The 15,808-nt window shown below is 36.8% G+C and overlaps 1 protein-coding gene across 5 annotated transcripts in view; it reads left to right on the forward strand.

The window, feature by feature from the left end:
* The first annotated feature begins 75 nt into the window (after positions 1–75).
* PARPBP (PARP1 binding protein) overlaps positions 76–15,808 on the forward strand; it is a 41,799-nt gene continuing 26,066 nt past the window's right edge. For 3 of the 5 annotated variants that reach the window (XR_003530636.1, XM_027661487.1, XM_027661478.1), the window contains exons 1-6: positions 76–142; positions 1,368–1,520; positions 8,526–8,756; positions 9,561–9,671; positions 11,166–11,336; positions 13,725–13,879. Coding sequence is in view for 3 of the 5 variants with exons in the window: in XM_027661487.1 (XP_027517288.1) it covers positions 1,371–1,520; positions 8,526–8,756; positions 9,561–9,671; positions 11,166–11,336; positions 13,725–13,879 (818 nt within the window). In the remaining 2 variants the exon portion in view is untranslated. Of the gene's footprint in view, positions 143–1,367; positions 1,521–8,525; positions 8,757–9,560; positions 9,672–11,165; positions 11,337–12,015; positions 12,127–13,724; positions 13,880–15,808 lie in introns of those variants that run through there. The other 2 variants (XM_027661505.1, XR_003530639.1) reach the window with 2 other exon arrangements.

A 15,808-nucleotide genomic window follows, 5' to 3' on the forward strand; every position in this document is an offset into this window, starting at 1 on the left:
TGCTTCCGGGGCAGCGGCGCCCGCGCCCATTGGGCAGCGCGGCGGATTTGAACGGAGCCCGCGGGGCCCCGGGAGCGGCCGCACTTCCCGCTGGAAGCGCCGCCGGCAGAGCGGGAGCGCCCCGGCCGGCCCGGGCTCGGGGGTAAAGGCGCTCCAGGAGCGGCGCGGGGGTCGTGGCTGTTCCCGGGGCGGGACCGTGGGAAGGGGAAGGGGCTCCCTGGGGAGGGCGCAGCGGGAGCTTTTTCGGTGCTGGTGATGCCAATGCCGGCTCTCAGGGGTTAGGGGTTGCTCCGCAGGGTTTTTGGCTTGTTCGGGCTGTTTGCCCGGGAGTTTGCTCGGAGTGGCAGGTATTGGCCCTTGGAAACCTCTCGGAGCAGGGAGAAAGGGAAAAGCCTCCGGAGAGGTTTTAATCTGTCCCACGCTGACTTGCAGCTGCCCAGGTTTCAGAACTCTGTGGCCCCCATGTGACTTCATGTCAGTGGAAAAACAATAAAGTAGGTTGTCCTCTTCAGAGGTTTTGGAGAGTGAGAAGGTGTAGTTGCTGTTGCAGTCTTGCTTGTTGTCTGATGTCTCCTGCTTTCCCTGCCCCTCGCACATGCTTCATCCCGTTTTCCAGTCGTGCCAATCACCAAAAAACAAACGCAATGTGAGCTCTGCCTTAGGTAGGTGAAATAAAGCAAACAATTGGTTTTGTGTTCTGGAACTAAGCAGTATGGGTATTGCTCCTCTACTATCACTGTGGTGTTAGGGAACTTTGTTTCAGAAGAGAACAGATTTAAAGGCAAATTTTTACTACAGTGTCTAGTACCTATGTCTTGACAAATGCAAGAAGGTGAAAAAGATCAAAGCATGGAGTAGTCCAATTATTGTCAGAGGAAATAGGGGAGATAAAGACTTACAGAATTAAAAAAAAAATAAAGAAAGACTACATAGGTAACAAAAGTATTTAGAGTTGTCTTAGTTAGTAAGTCTTAGAAATACTAAATCTCTTTTTCCAGGTTTCAAACATGCTCATATACCCTGATCTGAATGTATAGTGAATGCAGAAACTACAGGAGACACTCTGAGACTGCTTTTGGAGACAAAAAGACTGTCATATTTGTGATAACATTCTTTTATGTTGGTATAATGTACAAGGAAATTAAGGGATCTTCATGAAGGCGTGACATACTTTTAACCCCTTATCTTCACAGTTGCTTTGTCACAGTGAGGCAAATCTGGTTAAGTGGAAAGAGTTTCTTGAAGGAACTTGATCTCTAAGAAGATACAACAGGATTTGCGCAGCTTATTGGAAGGCGAAGTCATGCATATACTTCTGGCATAGTTATATTCATTTTTCTCTTGATTATCTCTGTTTTCTACTCTAGACAATGATTACTTTCCAGCAAAAGATTTTAAACTTGGTCAAGTGTTTCAGAAGGCAATGGCGTTTGTTTTCAAACTCTGAAAGGACTACGGTATGTGGAGCAGACTGCATGCTGATGGCATTGCAACTGTCCATGGCTGAAGTCAATAAACAGGTTAGCATTCTTTTCAGTATGTTCTTGATACTTAAACTTCGTTCACTTACTGCTTAGGCACCAACATGAAATGGCACTTTTGGTCACTTCATTGCTCTTTGTTAAAACAGGGTGCATCTGAGGGTCAGATGCAGCAAGGCACTAAAATTAATATGATTATTGAATCAGGACTTAGGAAAAAGAACTGCAAGACAGATGGGAGGATGGAAGTGCGTTAAGTGTATATTTGAGCTCCAGAATTTAATATTAAACATTAACATATTTTTGCTGATCATGTAACTTCTGTTTATTTCCATCAAAATTTCCATGTTTCTTTTGTGCTGTAGATCGGAGTGGGAGAACTATGGCATTTGGGACACATCTTTTTTCTGAGTACTCCAAAACTTCTTTGGAATGACATGAGAATATCAGTATAAAACTGATTTGGTATAGTCTGCATGAGTTGTGCTTGCAACAGTCCATTTTTAGCTGCCATTTTTCCTGACACTCATCAGATGAAGAAGACCTATATAGACATATAAGTTGTGAGTGTGCACCCTGTACCAGTAGGAATTATATGGCTTTCTTTGCATCTGTACAAGAGGTGTCTGTCAAATGATGAAGGGGAGGTGTAACCCTGAGGTGCCTCTGAAAGAGGCACTGTGGCTTGTTAAAGCAGGGTGATTGGGCATTAGCAGTCATCTGAAACTTAGATACAGTTGCAATATACAATCAGACCTTTGCACGTGTTTAATCTAATAAGAACTGTTGCAATATTCGTTTTCATAACCTAAAGATATCTTTTGGGATCAGTGAACCTAATTATTGATGAAAATAATAAGTCCGTTGTTGGAAGACTTACCCAGATGTTGCAAAGTAAATCAAATATGGAGTACAAATCTTTAATCTGAAAAACCAAAACAAACATACCAAATCAACAAACACAGCACAAATGACAAAACCACACCAAAGTCAAATCTCCAAACCAATAAAAAACCCAAACAAACAGAAAACCTTCTTCAATCTGTGTATGCCTAGTTGCAACATATTATTGAAAAAAAATTGCCACTTGTGCTGGAAGAAGATTATATCTCCCAGGAACTATTTCCAGAACCACTTTTTAGTGTAAATGAGTTCATCACCAGAAAAAACTTTGTAGTCTAGAATGTGCAGACTGGGGGTATGTCTTGTCTAAACATTAAGTATAAAACTAGACAATTCATTCCCAATGTAATAAATGTCACAGCAAAAAACATTAGAATCCCAAGATTCTGTATTAGTACTCCATAAAATGTAAGATATTCCAACCAGGGGCCTGATGTCCTCGCAATACTTGTGTAGGTAAAATCGGAAGATTAGCATGTGTGCATCAAAATGAACTCCTGGAAAACTAATTACCTATGGAGGCAATCACTGTTTGTCATGTTTGTTGTGATTCTAAGGGAAAACTACAAACACTTTTCCAAAACCAACTCTGAGAATTAAAATGTGTTCTGTTGGATGCCAAAAAACACAGACATGAAAAAGATGATATTTTTATGGTTTGTTACTCCTTGTTTCCTAACAGCTTACAGTAAGTTTTTCCCTTCTACTAGAGATAACTAGTTTGTTCAATTATTTCCTTTTTCCTCCAGTGAAGATTCCTCTTTTCCAAAAGTATGTTTTCTTTCAGAGATGATCTAACAAAAATTATAGCAGTTATTTTCAAGTAATTGAATTTTAAAATATGTAGCTTCTACTTCAGCTCTGAAGAAAAACCAAATGTTAAGAACCTGATTTGGTTTTTCTGATTAGTTGGTCTAATAAGACAAATTATTGGTATGTATAAACCGTATGTGTGAATTAAAACTATTTTAGCATTTGCACGTGCTGCCTCTGAAGTTCAGTTTCTTCAGGTGGGTATATGTTCATAGTGTTAGATTAAAATGTGTCTGTTTTATTTTGTTCAGCACTGAAACTTCAAACTTAGATGTAAAGCATTACAGCTGTAGGCATGTTCCTTGTTAGGTCTCTGATTTAAATAAAGTATTTTTTTATTATTGGTGTAACACCTGTAGGATGGACATCTATTGTAATAATAAAGTCAATTACTGCAATAAAAATAATTGTGCTAATAGGCTATTGACTGGCTCTAATGGAAAAAAAAACAAAACCAAACCAAAAATCCAACCTACCACAAGCAGCAAAAAACCCTATTTTCTTTATGAGACTGGACAATTTTAATCAATTTGATGTTTTAACTGTTATCTCTATCTGCAGGAGAAATGAAAAATAACAAAGCTTTTTGAAGAACTCCTGGAAATTTTAAAAGTTTCATAATCTATTAGTCTTAAATTTCACCAGAATGAGGGTAGCAAACAGTCTGATAAACACTGATCAAGTAACAGAGATGAAAGAAAAAAGAAAATCTATGCTTTGAATTCCTCTGAAAATACTTTGTTTTGTACCACAGTCGTGGCCATATGGCATAAAGACAAGTGGCATAAGGTCTGTAGAGAAAGCGAATACCTTTTACCTAGATTTGTTAGTACAGATCTAAAATCTAGGAACACTTTCAAGGGAAGAACCTTTCTTAAGGTTAGAAATAGAAATAACAGTTTTCAAGATGAAGTTCAGTTGAGGCTAATTGTTTTGAGTGTATTTGCACTTGTGGATCAGAAGGGGTAGAAGATAGGTTATTAGGTCAAATAATTAGCTTGTCATTTTCAGACCATGGTTGTTTTAGGTAGTAGTGGGGAAAACCAAAATGTATAAAACAATTGTTTTTCCTGAAACTGTGAGTTTAAATTCTCAGACTACTCTTATAGGTGTTGTAAATCTCTTCTAGCACTAGAGCTGTCATACTGACAGAAAAAGTTCTTTAATGTTAATTTTAGAAATATATTTTCCCTTAGTGTTTGTATATTTCTGGTCTGTACAGAAGCAGTTTTGGTGTGTGGTTTGGTTCTACTCTGTGCTTCTGTGAGTGCATTTTGTATACTGACTGAAGAATGTTATGTTCTGCTCAGTATCTTGTATTTCTTGAAGTGATTTTCCCAAATTGTCCTGTTTCCATGATGGCAAATGAAGAAAAATGCAGAGTTGGTTTACAGTGTTAGTCCCTTAAACTGTTGTATCTGTCTCCCTTTTGGTAATGAGACTCTCCTACCAACCTGGAAGCAATATAATATGTTGCTTGTAACATATTGTAATGATGCTACCAAGAGACATTGTCTTGGCTGTTCTTCAGTATGATTAATTTTTCACAGAATCACAGAATGGTTGAAGTTGGAAGGGACCTCTGAAGTCAGCTTATCCAACCTCCCTCAAACAGGACAACCTGGCAATGCCAGTTGCCCAGGGCTTTCAGTTGCCCAGATGTCTTTCAAATGTCTCTGAGGATGGAGACTCCATAGCCTCCCTGAGCAACCTGTGCCAATACTTCAAAGTAAAAAAGCATTTCCTGATGTTCATAGGGAACCCGTGTGTGCTTCAGTTTGTGCCCATCACTTCTGGTCCTACCACTGGACACCTTAAGAAAGCCTGACGCCATCCTCTTTGCACCCTCCCTTCAGAAATTTATATGCATTGAGGAGATCCTTCATGAGCATTCTTTTCTCCAGCCTAAACAGCCCCAGCTTTCTCAGCCTTTCCTCATACCTGAGATGCTCCTGTCCCTTAATCGTCTTTGTGGATGATTAACTGAGCTTTGTTGGACTCCCTCCAGTATTGTCAGTGTGTCTCTCTTGTGCTGAGGAGCCCAGAACTGGTCACAGTACTTGAATGTGGTCTCACCAGTGCTGAGTAATCACCTCTACAAGGGGCAGGCTCTTCTTCAGAAAAAAGGTTGCAGTAATAAATATTTAATTGGATTTTTTTTTAAAAGCAAATGATTTACCGAGACTCTTCTACTGTAGTTTCCCATAACCTCTGTAACCAAATCATAAATACTTAAGTTATTGTTTCTTGTATTTTTGTGTTGCTTAACGGCTGGAGTTGTTTTAACTGTGTCAAAAAACTCTTGCTTACTTAAATATTGAGGCATCTTCCCCAACTTATCAATAGGACTTGTCTCCTTCTCCCTCCCACCTCTCTCCTCTGTAGTATTACAGGTGTTTGTTTTGAGGGGTAGAGGGGGGAGCATGAATGTGGTATGTGTGGGTTTTTGTTTTGTTTTGTTTGTTTCTAGCCAAGAGGGTTCTAAATTTTTGGTCATGTGTTTTTATTACCACTGTAATTGATATTGTTGACTTCAGAAATTACTGTTTTGTTGGCTGGATGACTACAATATTTGCTTTACCTGTTTCATGATTCTGTTGTTGCAACTGCTGTTCTATTGACCCGTACATACAGTAACTCTCTAGTTCTCCTTAAACAGAGAAGACCTCTACTCTCTTTGACCCTGGTGCTTTTTCCTTTGACACCCCCTGCTGTCCACACCCCACCCCTTCCCCCCAAAACAAAAAAAAGGTCTTCGGTACCCATGCCAAGTAATGCTGTAATTCCTGTAAGCTCGGGATATCGGCCTATACCTTCACTGCTTCTGCAGATTGCAATATAACAACTATCAGATGTCCATACACTTGTGTTTACATGAACCAGTTTCTAAATCTCTGCACGGCAATGTCAACATTTACTGTTATAGGATATTTAGTCAAAATGCTGCTTTATACTACTTCAATGAGCTTTTTATACCACTGTTTGGGAACTTCTCTGTGTGAGAGTGTATGCAAGCAACAAAGGCTTAGTAGGACTGGAGGTGACAAGACTGCAGAATCTCACAGAAACTCAAGGACAAAGCCAGAAACAATACTGCAGTCTAGGAGCATGCCTAAAAATAATAGAACTAGAGAAAACGTGGGTGATGGGTAAGCACAGCAGTCTTTTACACACATATTCCAAAAAAGGCTAGTGATCATATGTTTGTGGAAGGTGGGAGACAACGTTATTGCTGAAGTACACAACTTTCTGTTTTTTAAAGCAATTTTCTGTAAAAGTAAAGTGAAAAAAGTTGATTTTCTATGTAGTTAGCCCTAGAAAACTTGCAATACCTACAAAAATACTAAAAAATGGTGTCTTTAGGCATGTAATGTTGCTACTGGATTTCAGATATTCTAATATAAGAGTCCAAGGAAACTTAGCATATGACTCTATCTGGAAGTGAAGTGAATGGAACCAATAATATATTATTGGTTCTATGCATATGAAACAAAATACTTACCATGGCTATAATGGAATGAAAGCATGGGGCTTTTTGAAATTCCTTAAGCTAAGAGCCAGCTGACATATGCTTACTGCAAAACAGTACATTATTTCTTTAATTAATTTTAAAACCAGATACTTGACCAATGGACTGTGTAAGTAATAGAATACAGCATCACAGTGAACACCTGATCACGAAGGTTAGTGTCTGAAATGCAATTTTATTTGGATTTAAAATATTTTTGCAGCACTAATATAAACTTTGTTAATCTCTGTGAGCCCTTGATCTGGTGGGGAAAGGTTTTGATTTATTAGATACCATATGAAGTAGTACTTTAACTTAGTACTTCTGGAGGATTTTGTTTCAAAACAAAGTGAGAAAACATTTTTTTTCCCAATCTACTTCTGTTTTGATCTGTTTAAATTGGATTATTATATGATTACATGTTTAATTTTTCGAGAGGCTGAAATGCAAGTCAAGTGCTTTTCAGAAAACATATATGACATTTTGATATTCTGGTGATATGTGGAATAGCATGTAAGTTCATAGAGTTGATTTATCATAACCCATGCACAAATTAGAAGGCAAAAAGTGCTCTGAAAGTAATATGTATGAGTACTCTCATTTTCACTCCTAGTTTTTTTCCTAGACAATATCAAAATAATTGACTTTCAGGATTTTGGAATCATGTATTTAACCAGATCTGTTGAGAAAGTTGTGCTAAATATGCTAGAACCCTAAGGAGGCGTCATTTGTGTTGGATTGACTTAAATTACTGGTCTTTCTCATATTTTTGTGTTTAGTGTTATGTTCCCTTGCTAATGGTGTTTATAGGTAATTAATTTGCTTAATGTGAAAATGTCATGAAAGAGAATTAAACCGTTCCGGGTTTAATTAGACAGGCACTATCTGCCATTATGGGCATAGCAAAGCAAGGCTTGTTACTGGGTTGCAGGGCATTTATATTCTGTTACACAATGAATTACATGGCAGCTTTTTTTTACTGCCATGTGTTGGGGAATGCTTTAGACACCAGTAGCGTGGACTCTGTTTCTTTGATGAAAACTGGAAAATTTGCTACAATTGCAAAATTACTTATTGCACATAAATATGAGGTCTAACTCGAATGAGAGGAGCTTGGGTGAAAAAGTTTAGCAGCAGGAAGTGGGGCCTGGTACATAGATCAAAGAGCAGTGTGTGGGCAAAAATGAGGAGTCTAGTTGTGAAAGAGAAGGTGGTAAGAGCAAGGAGTTGGAAGAGAAGGCAGAGGGGCACTTGAGACAGGGAGACTGGGCCAGAAGCTGGATATGAGTGTGGTCTATGCTGTATAGTTAACGTTAGTTGTGGTGCTAGTAACAGATGGGTGTGCATTGCTTTAATGTATTTATTAGAAGGATCTAGCAACAATGTTATGCTAAAGTATAGCTGTACTAACACAGGAAAAAAAACACTCAGTTTTTTTGACACATTTTCCTAGATTACTGCCGGAAGCAGTGTTTACTGCCTTTGGGAAGTAAATACCTGCCATGCTGAAAACTATTTCTGCAAATAAATAACTTTTAGGCAAGAAGTAGTCCTATAACATTCAGTGTCTTTTCTTATGAGTAAAGACCAATATACATATCTGGTATTTTAAAGATCAGGAACAAATACTGCGTATAACAAAGTTCAACTGTAGATGCAAAGCACTGGAAGAACTTCAACTATAAGTAAGAATTTGTTTATTATAAACTTAGATGATAATAGTTTTTTCAAAAATATATATGCAACTTGTTTTAAATTTATTTTTTAAAGCTATGCTGAATATGAAACAATATTTTTTGCTTTTTTTTGTTTTCTATTAGCACCATGGAGACTTCACAGTATCACTTAGTGATGTGCTGGAAACTTGGAACTATTTGTTACATGACAAACTGGGATTATCATATGAAAACATGAAAGAACCTGAAAATTATGCTGATGTAAAAAAAGCCTATCACACCTTCTTAGCAAAAAGCAATATGTTAGATCTAGTAGACATATGTCAGAAGTGCTATAGTCTTGGACTTTTACCTGAAGATGAAAGCATAGCTCCTGTAAGTATTATGTTTGTTTGATCTCTGATGTTGTTTTGGCATATTTTTGGTTCTGTGGATTTATGACACTTTTAATTATACACAGGATCTCTGAGTTATTCATAAAAGTTACTTAGTGTTTCTATAGGGCAAGCACTTGAGTTTAAATTATTAGATATTTTAAAGAGATTTTAAATTTACTCAAAAATTATTTCTTCCTTTTGTCCTGCTGGATGGGTGAGCCCCACAACTCTTCTATGAATATATTGCTCCTTGCCATAAGTGGAAATGAAAAATTAACTGTAGAAACTTGGTAAAACTGGAATAAATCTTAGTAATTAACACGTGCCGTGGAGTTTTGGACATATGTTGATATGCAACCATTATATTTTTAATTATTCCCATTTTGAAAATACTATTCTCTTTAAGCAAAAACTTTGATTTATGTTTAGTTCCATGTTAATTTTTTCAGAATCCAAAAGAGGTTCCACTTCAACCACTCAGTCACAGCTCTGTTGCAGTTTGTTGCAGGTCTTTTGTTTGTTTGGGGTTTTTTTATGTGTTTTTTCCCTCACTGTTTTCACGAGAAAGACAGAGAACTTGAGTGGGTTAATGAGCTCTTCCTAAACTTGGCATAAGATATTAAATATTCTCCAAAACATAGGTTGTACTTTTAAAGACTAAAACCAAAAGTAGGTTGTAAGGGCTGTGTTAACCTCAAGCATGACCAAACTGGCAGAGACGTAGGTTTACACCAGGTTTTAAAACCACTTTTGCTTTCTAGTCATCTTCATATTGAAGTTTATTCTGATCTTTTTATTAAAGGTTCAATTGTTGGAATTCATTTCTGGTATAACTAATGTGCAAGAAAATAATGGTTCTGTTCTTCCTACTCCTTCTACACAAGTTGACAGACAGGGCCAGGAGAATGTGAAGGTAAAAATTATTCCTGTCTGTTGTAATGTTCTGTTTGTATTGAAAAGTTAAAATATAGCATCGTTTCCTTTTTCAATTTTGGTATTCAAATGTGACTGGTTTAAAAAATATAGAACCTGTGTATTCAAACTCTGTATGATTTGAGTGCATTGTAGGTGTGTACGGGGCTATGTGCTGAAATTTATGTCTGGGAGACAGTCCTTTTGTTGCAGGCACCTAATGTAGACTTAATCTGCATTGAAACACCAGGGAATAAATTTTTCTACACGTACAGCATCACTCAGACATTGTCTTGAGTAAGCGTTAAATGATTTTCCCAATGCTGCAAAATGAAGTAAACTTCTTTGATTTCATTTTGTTAACTCATACTCCCTTACATACAGAAGAAATCTAAATAACCACTGTAGAGGCAACTGTAGCAAAGCAAACAAAGTTTGGCTGTCCTGTAGAGGAATTGAGGACTCTCTAGGAGTACTGGGTTCTTTCCTTTTACCCTTTCAACCACCAAAATAAGAACTTCTGAATGCTATATAACAATGCTTGAAATGCTCTAGCTTTACTCATTTCCAAACTTGCTTTTCCCATAAGTGGCAATTTCAAATCAATATTTCAGTATAACTCAAAATATTTCTGAACAAGAAAATATTTTCTGAACTCTCACCTAAATAGCACTTGTACCACTAACATAATGGCTTTCTTGCTGCTCTGACTTGTGCAGTAAAAATATTCTTTGCTTTTTTATATTCTCTTAGGTCTGTCTTTGCAGGCTGGCACACATACATGTTAGGTTTTGATACTGTCTGCATTTTTGTTGTATACATTCTGTTGAATAAGAAGACATTCCATAGGAGATATAAGTTTTCTCATTGTACTTTCCTCTATTAATGGCCTTTTTTTGATCTTTACTTGTAGCAAAACTGCAAATTCTTCTGTCCTGGGACAGAATTTGTCCTGTTATTCTTACAGGGTCCAGAACATTGCTGCAGTATTAGCAATTACAATGTTATATTTTGGTTATGTGGGTCAGGCTGGGTCACAATTTTTTGTCCAAACTCAGTCAGTGGAGTTTCTTTGATTGAAATCCCCTGGAAGTCAAGAGAAAAATCACTTGCAGAGCTGGCAAGTAGTTTAAAATCTTAGTCTATTTGAAGTTAATGACAAATTCTTAGTTAGTTTAATGTTTGCCTTGGGATAGAAAAGGTATATATGTGAAGACATTTTTAACTAGAAATTTATAACCAATTTTAATAACTAGAGATCCGACTCTCAAATATTTTGTGAATATTCAAGAATAGGATGTGTAATTCTTGATTATTTGCCATGTTTGCTTTTCATCAAGGCTTCCAGAGTCCTCACAAATAAAGTAGCATTTTGGAATTATGCAAGGTGAATTTCTTACTCTTCCAGAAATCATATCAGTACATGTCTAATTAGCTTTAAAATAAAATGGAACATAATTTAGCAGTGGGGTGACCAATTTGTTTTCTTATACAGGCATCAATCCTGGCAAAGAAGTCTGTCTGTTCATATTTAAACCTGTTGGTGAATTCTAAGGATGATCTGGCATTGGCTCACATTCTAAATGTTCCTGACAGAGGACTTGGTAGAGAAGCCTTCACTAACCTGAAACATGCCTCACAGGAGAAGAAAATGTCCATTTTCCTGGTATGTGTGTCAAATGAAACTCCTGTCAGAGTCAGTGAACTTCCTGTGTAGGGATAGGACTCCTCAGACTTTTCCTGCTCCACCATGTCCCTCCCTTAGGAGACAGTTCTCTGCAAACTTCTCCTTCCTGTGGGCTGCAGTTCTCTGTAGACTGCTCCAGTGTGGGTCCATTCCATGGGATGCGGTCCTTTAGGGACAAACTGCTCCAGCATGGGACCCCTACAGGATCACAAGTCCTGCCAGCAAACCTGCTCCAGCATGGGCTCCTCTCTGCATGGATCCACAGGTCCTGCCAGGAGCCTGCTGCAGCACTGGCCTTCTAGAGGGGTCACAGCCTCCTCTCTTTGGCTGCTGTTGTGCAGTTTTGGTTTTGGTTTTCCCAGGAGCTGTTGCTGGTGGGCTCAGTCTGTCTTGGAGCTGGCTGGCAGTGGCTCTATCATATATAGGGAAAACTTCTAGCAGCTTCTCACAGCAGCCACCCTTGTACCACCTGCCTACCAAAACCTGATCATACAAGCTCAATACAGCAATGAGATTTAGTTTAATAAATATCAGAATGCAGTATTAACATTAACCAAACCAAGCTACTAATAATGCATTACAATGTGTTTCAGTTTTGAAGTGCTGTAGGTGTTTTGGTTAAATAGTAAACCAGCATTTTTATGCATGTTTGTCAAAGTTTAGACATCTGGAACCTGAAATATTTCTATGAAGAAATTTCTTTTTCTTAGAGCAATCTGGTGACAAAATCCCTCCTTTGAAATGTAGACTAGAACAGAGGCCGAAGTTTGTAAGTGTAGTATTGCATTTTTTTTCAGATTTGACTCAGAATTTGGGGAGAGTAATGCTTTCTAGTCACTTGTAGCTTAATCAGTCTTGAAATAGTCTTTGAGATGAGATTGATATGGGACATTTCTGCTCATTTTTACTCTCAAAGGCAGAGAACTAGAAAAAAACCCCTTCAGACAGTTTCGTAGTCTTTCTCAATGCCCTTGTATAGGAATTTAGAAAGCTACAGCATAAACATACAGTGCTCCCAGAGGCTTGTTGCTAAAGAATCTAGTCTGGTATGTAAGGTGCATTTATCCTTGCAGTAGTTATAGTCAGCACAGAGCCATCTAAAAAGTAGTTCAGATAGGGTAAATAAGAATTTTTTTCTCCAAAGAACCACTGTAGTCCCTCATATTCAAAATAATCATTAAATTTTGCAGCAGAGTAGTCTTAGTGCAGACAAGGATAAAACAATAGGGGTATGTAGCAGGCACTGAAGCAGCTGCATTCTTAATTTTTGTTGTTTAATGAATACAGAAAATTTGTGAAATCTTGGTTCCAGTATTAATTATTTTAGCTCCTAATACTCTGTTAACATTGTAAGAAGCCTGTATGTGTTGGGACAGGATTTACTACCTCTTCTTCACAGTTACCAGAGGGAAAACTTCTCTACCATGTAAAGAAGTCTTCTTTTCTGGCATTTGTCTTGTAGAAATCTTTCAAACCTAGAATATTTTCCCTTGGGAAGGCAAGGTCCTATGAACTGTGTACTTGATCCACAGGAAATCTTTAGTACAAAGACAGGAATACTGGCAGGTTTACTTTCTTTGCTGGAGTAATTCCAGTTTTACTCTTTCCAGTCCTAAGATCTTTATGATTTAGCTCCGGAGTCTGAAATTAAAACTTATATGTGGAATTAATATTACTGAATGTGTGTCAAGTGTATTGGATTATCTTTACTTTCACTTTTCTCAACAACTGCTAGGATTTTTGTTCTGACTGTTACCTTAAGATTTCAGGGGTTGTACTCCAAGGTATACTGCTTTTGACACATCTCTTGTTTTCATTGTTTTGTAGCATATAAAAATATATAGAACTTTAAGAATGATAGAAGCCTTGTCATCATTTTTCATAAGATTTGAATATACATGATTTGCATCTCTGAAAATAGGTATAATACTGAAGTCAACTTTTACATGTTTATCTTAAAATTGTTCTTGGGTCATAGACAGCCTTCAATATAAGAGTAGTTTTTCTGAGGCCAGCATGAGTGTTTAAAGAGCATCAATAGCAAGAGTTCTATACCCTGTTTTAATAAGTTTTTTTCTACGCTTTCAAAGGGCTAATATAAATATCAGATTCACTGGGTCATTTTAACTTTGGCTTATATTTTCTTTTTTTAATAATACTGAACTATTTAAGTATTGATCTTGCAAATATTTGTGGTGAGATGTCCAAAACTTTTCATTGAGGCGTTCTATTGATTTCAGATAAATTATTTCTGCTATCAGCCAGCTGTTATACACTGTTTGGAAAACTGTGGGAGAGGCCCACTTCAACCTGTGCACAGTTCATGTATGTCTACAGTTTCATATTTCTGAATATTTCTCCTAATAGATGGCAACATCTTTTATCCGAACCATAGAACTTGGAGGAAGAGACTGTGCATCTTCTTTATATGATCCTTTAAGAGCCCATGTAAAGGGGCTCTCCAACTTTGTTACTTTTATTGACAAGCTGCAAGAAATTGTTGGTGAAATCTTAAATCCCAGGTAATAGATTTTTTGTTATATTTTTGTCTTGTTGAGCACCTCTTATTCTTGTGCATGTGTTCCAACAAGAAGGAACAAAAGAAAATCAAATAATGTACTTATTTAATAATTCAGAGTAAGTGAAAATTAAACCTTGTTTTAAAATATAACTAATTGAAAAACAATTGGGGTAAAATTATGGCTTTTCAAAGAGTTTTTTTGGTATTAAATTTTTGTCAAATCTATGTATGTATGGTGAATTGGTTAGTTCCCTAGTTGTAAATGAGCTTACAAAGATTTCTATCTTGTGAGTCTGGTAAGTACATAAACTGACATGCGCTTTACTTCTTGATAGTTAATGACCTCCTTTTTGTCATTTAATTCTTTTTACTCTTGTGTAAAGGAGTCTTTATTGCTGCAAAAAATGACAATGTTGGTTATTTAGCCTTTCTTTTTTTCTTTATTTTAGCTACATAAGTGAAGCATATGAATTATTTCTTAGGAAGGCTCTGATGGAGTAGCTGATTTTGAATGTTTTTGAAGAACTGAATTTAGTCTTTTGGGTAGGCTTATAAATGTGTGATTAATTAGAGAAGTGGAAATGTAACACAGGAATTTGAATTGATAAGTGCTGGCATTGCTACAGACAGAAGAACTATTTTCTTAAGCTTTATAGAAATTAGTAATTTTTTAAATTTACAATCAGTAATTTTTCCATACAAAACTTTAGCAAATCAGCTGTAATAGTTCTGTCCTTGATACTAAAGACTCTTTTTTTAGTTTGAATTGAATCTAATCCTCACAGCAGAAAACAAGATGTTATAAGCAAAACCATAAGCGTTATTTAAGTTTCTGTTCAGTTTACGTTGAATCTGGAAGCAGAAGTATTTCTGAAGTTGTTTTGCAGTTTTTTTCTTACTTTTTTATTCTACTTCTTTGTTCTTTCAACATTCTGGGTGCCAAAGTTGTACTGTCTGTGCTGGTGATTAAAGAAAACTCTTAGCTCAACGTATACTATATGCTTTTTTCTTTATTTAAATCCTATCTAACACTGTACATTGACTAAAAAATGAGAAATGGAAAAACATTTATGTGCATGAACTTACTTTTCACAATGGAAAGACCACATTATCAGGTATACACAGTTCAGAAAAATATAACATAAAATGCTACATCTTGTTAATTATCCCTCTATTTAAAGGGGAGGATGTTTACATGTGACAAAAATCAGAGTGGTATAGTTGCTGGGAATTATCAGTTTCTAATTGCATGAATTCTTTAGAGCTTGGAAATTCTTTTTGGCATTGAGATATTTATTCTGTAGCTTTCCATGCTGTACCTGCTGTCCCATTTATTCTGGGATATAAAACTTGTTAAATTCAGATTCCGGTGTGCTCATTAAGTTGAGAGAATACATACAGGTATCACTGGTGGTCTCCCTGAGTGGAAGCTGATGGTACTGTGGTGTTTCTAGTATCTCTCTCTATGGACCTTATAACCTCAAAACGTAAAATACTAATATTGTCTTTATATATGTATCTATATAGTAACTCGGTGCTTATAGAAATATACCAACCAGTTAGCTGTCTTTGAAAGAATCTTCATTACTATGCTCATGTTCTCCAATATTATAGATCTAGTATATGCAGCTTAGAAACAGTGAGGGTGACAGCACTGGTCAACAAAAAGATGTTTTTAAGTCTTTGGTATGTCACATAAAGGAAGACTGTCTGTGTGTCCTGCCTGTGATATGGCAGTTGTTGTGAATTTCAGAGGATGCGGTTTTACACAAGAGATTTGTAAAACTCCTGCAAACTAAAGAGCAGAGTTAAAAAAGCAGCAATGCAACAGAAGTTTCTATTGCTTTGTCTTTAGAAGCCTGCTGAGAAACCCAGGAGCAAACTGGACAACCTGTCTGCTGCGCTGCTGTTTCTCTGATGCAGAGATTAG

The sequence above is a fragment of the Corapipo altera genome, unplaced genomic scaffold, assembly GCF_003945725.1.
Source record: "Corapipo altera isolate COAL_440 unplaced genomic scaffold, ASM394572v1 1, whole genome shotgun sequence".
In the NCBI taxonomy this organism is placed as follows: domain Eukaryota; kingdom Metazoa; phylum Chordata; class Aves; order Passeriformes; family Pipridae; genus Corapipo; species Corapipo altera.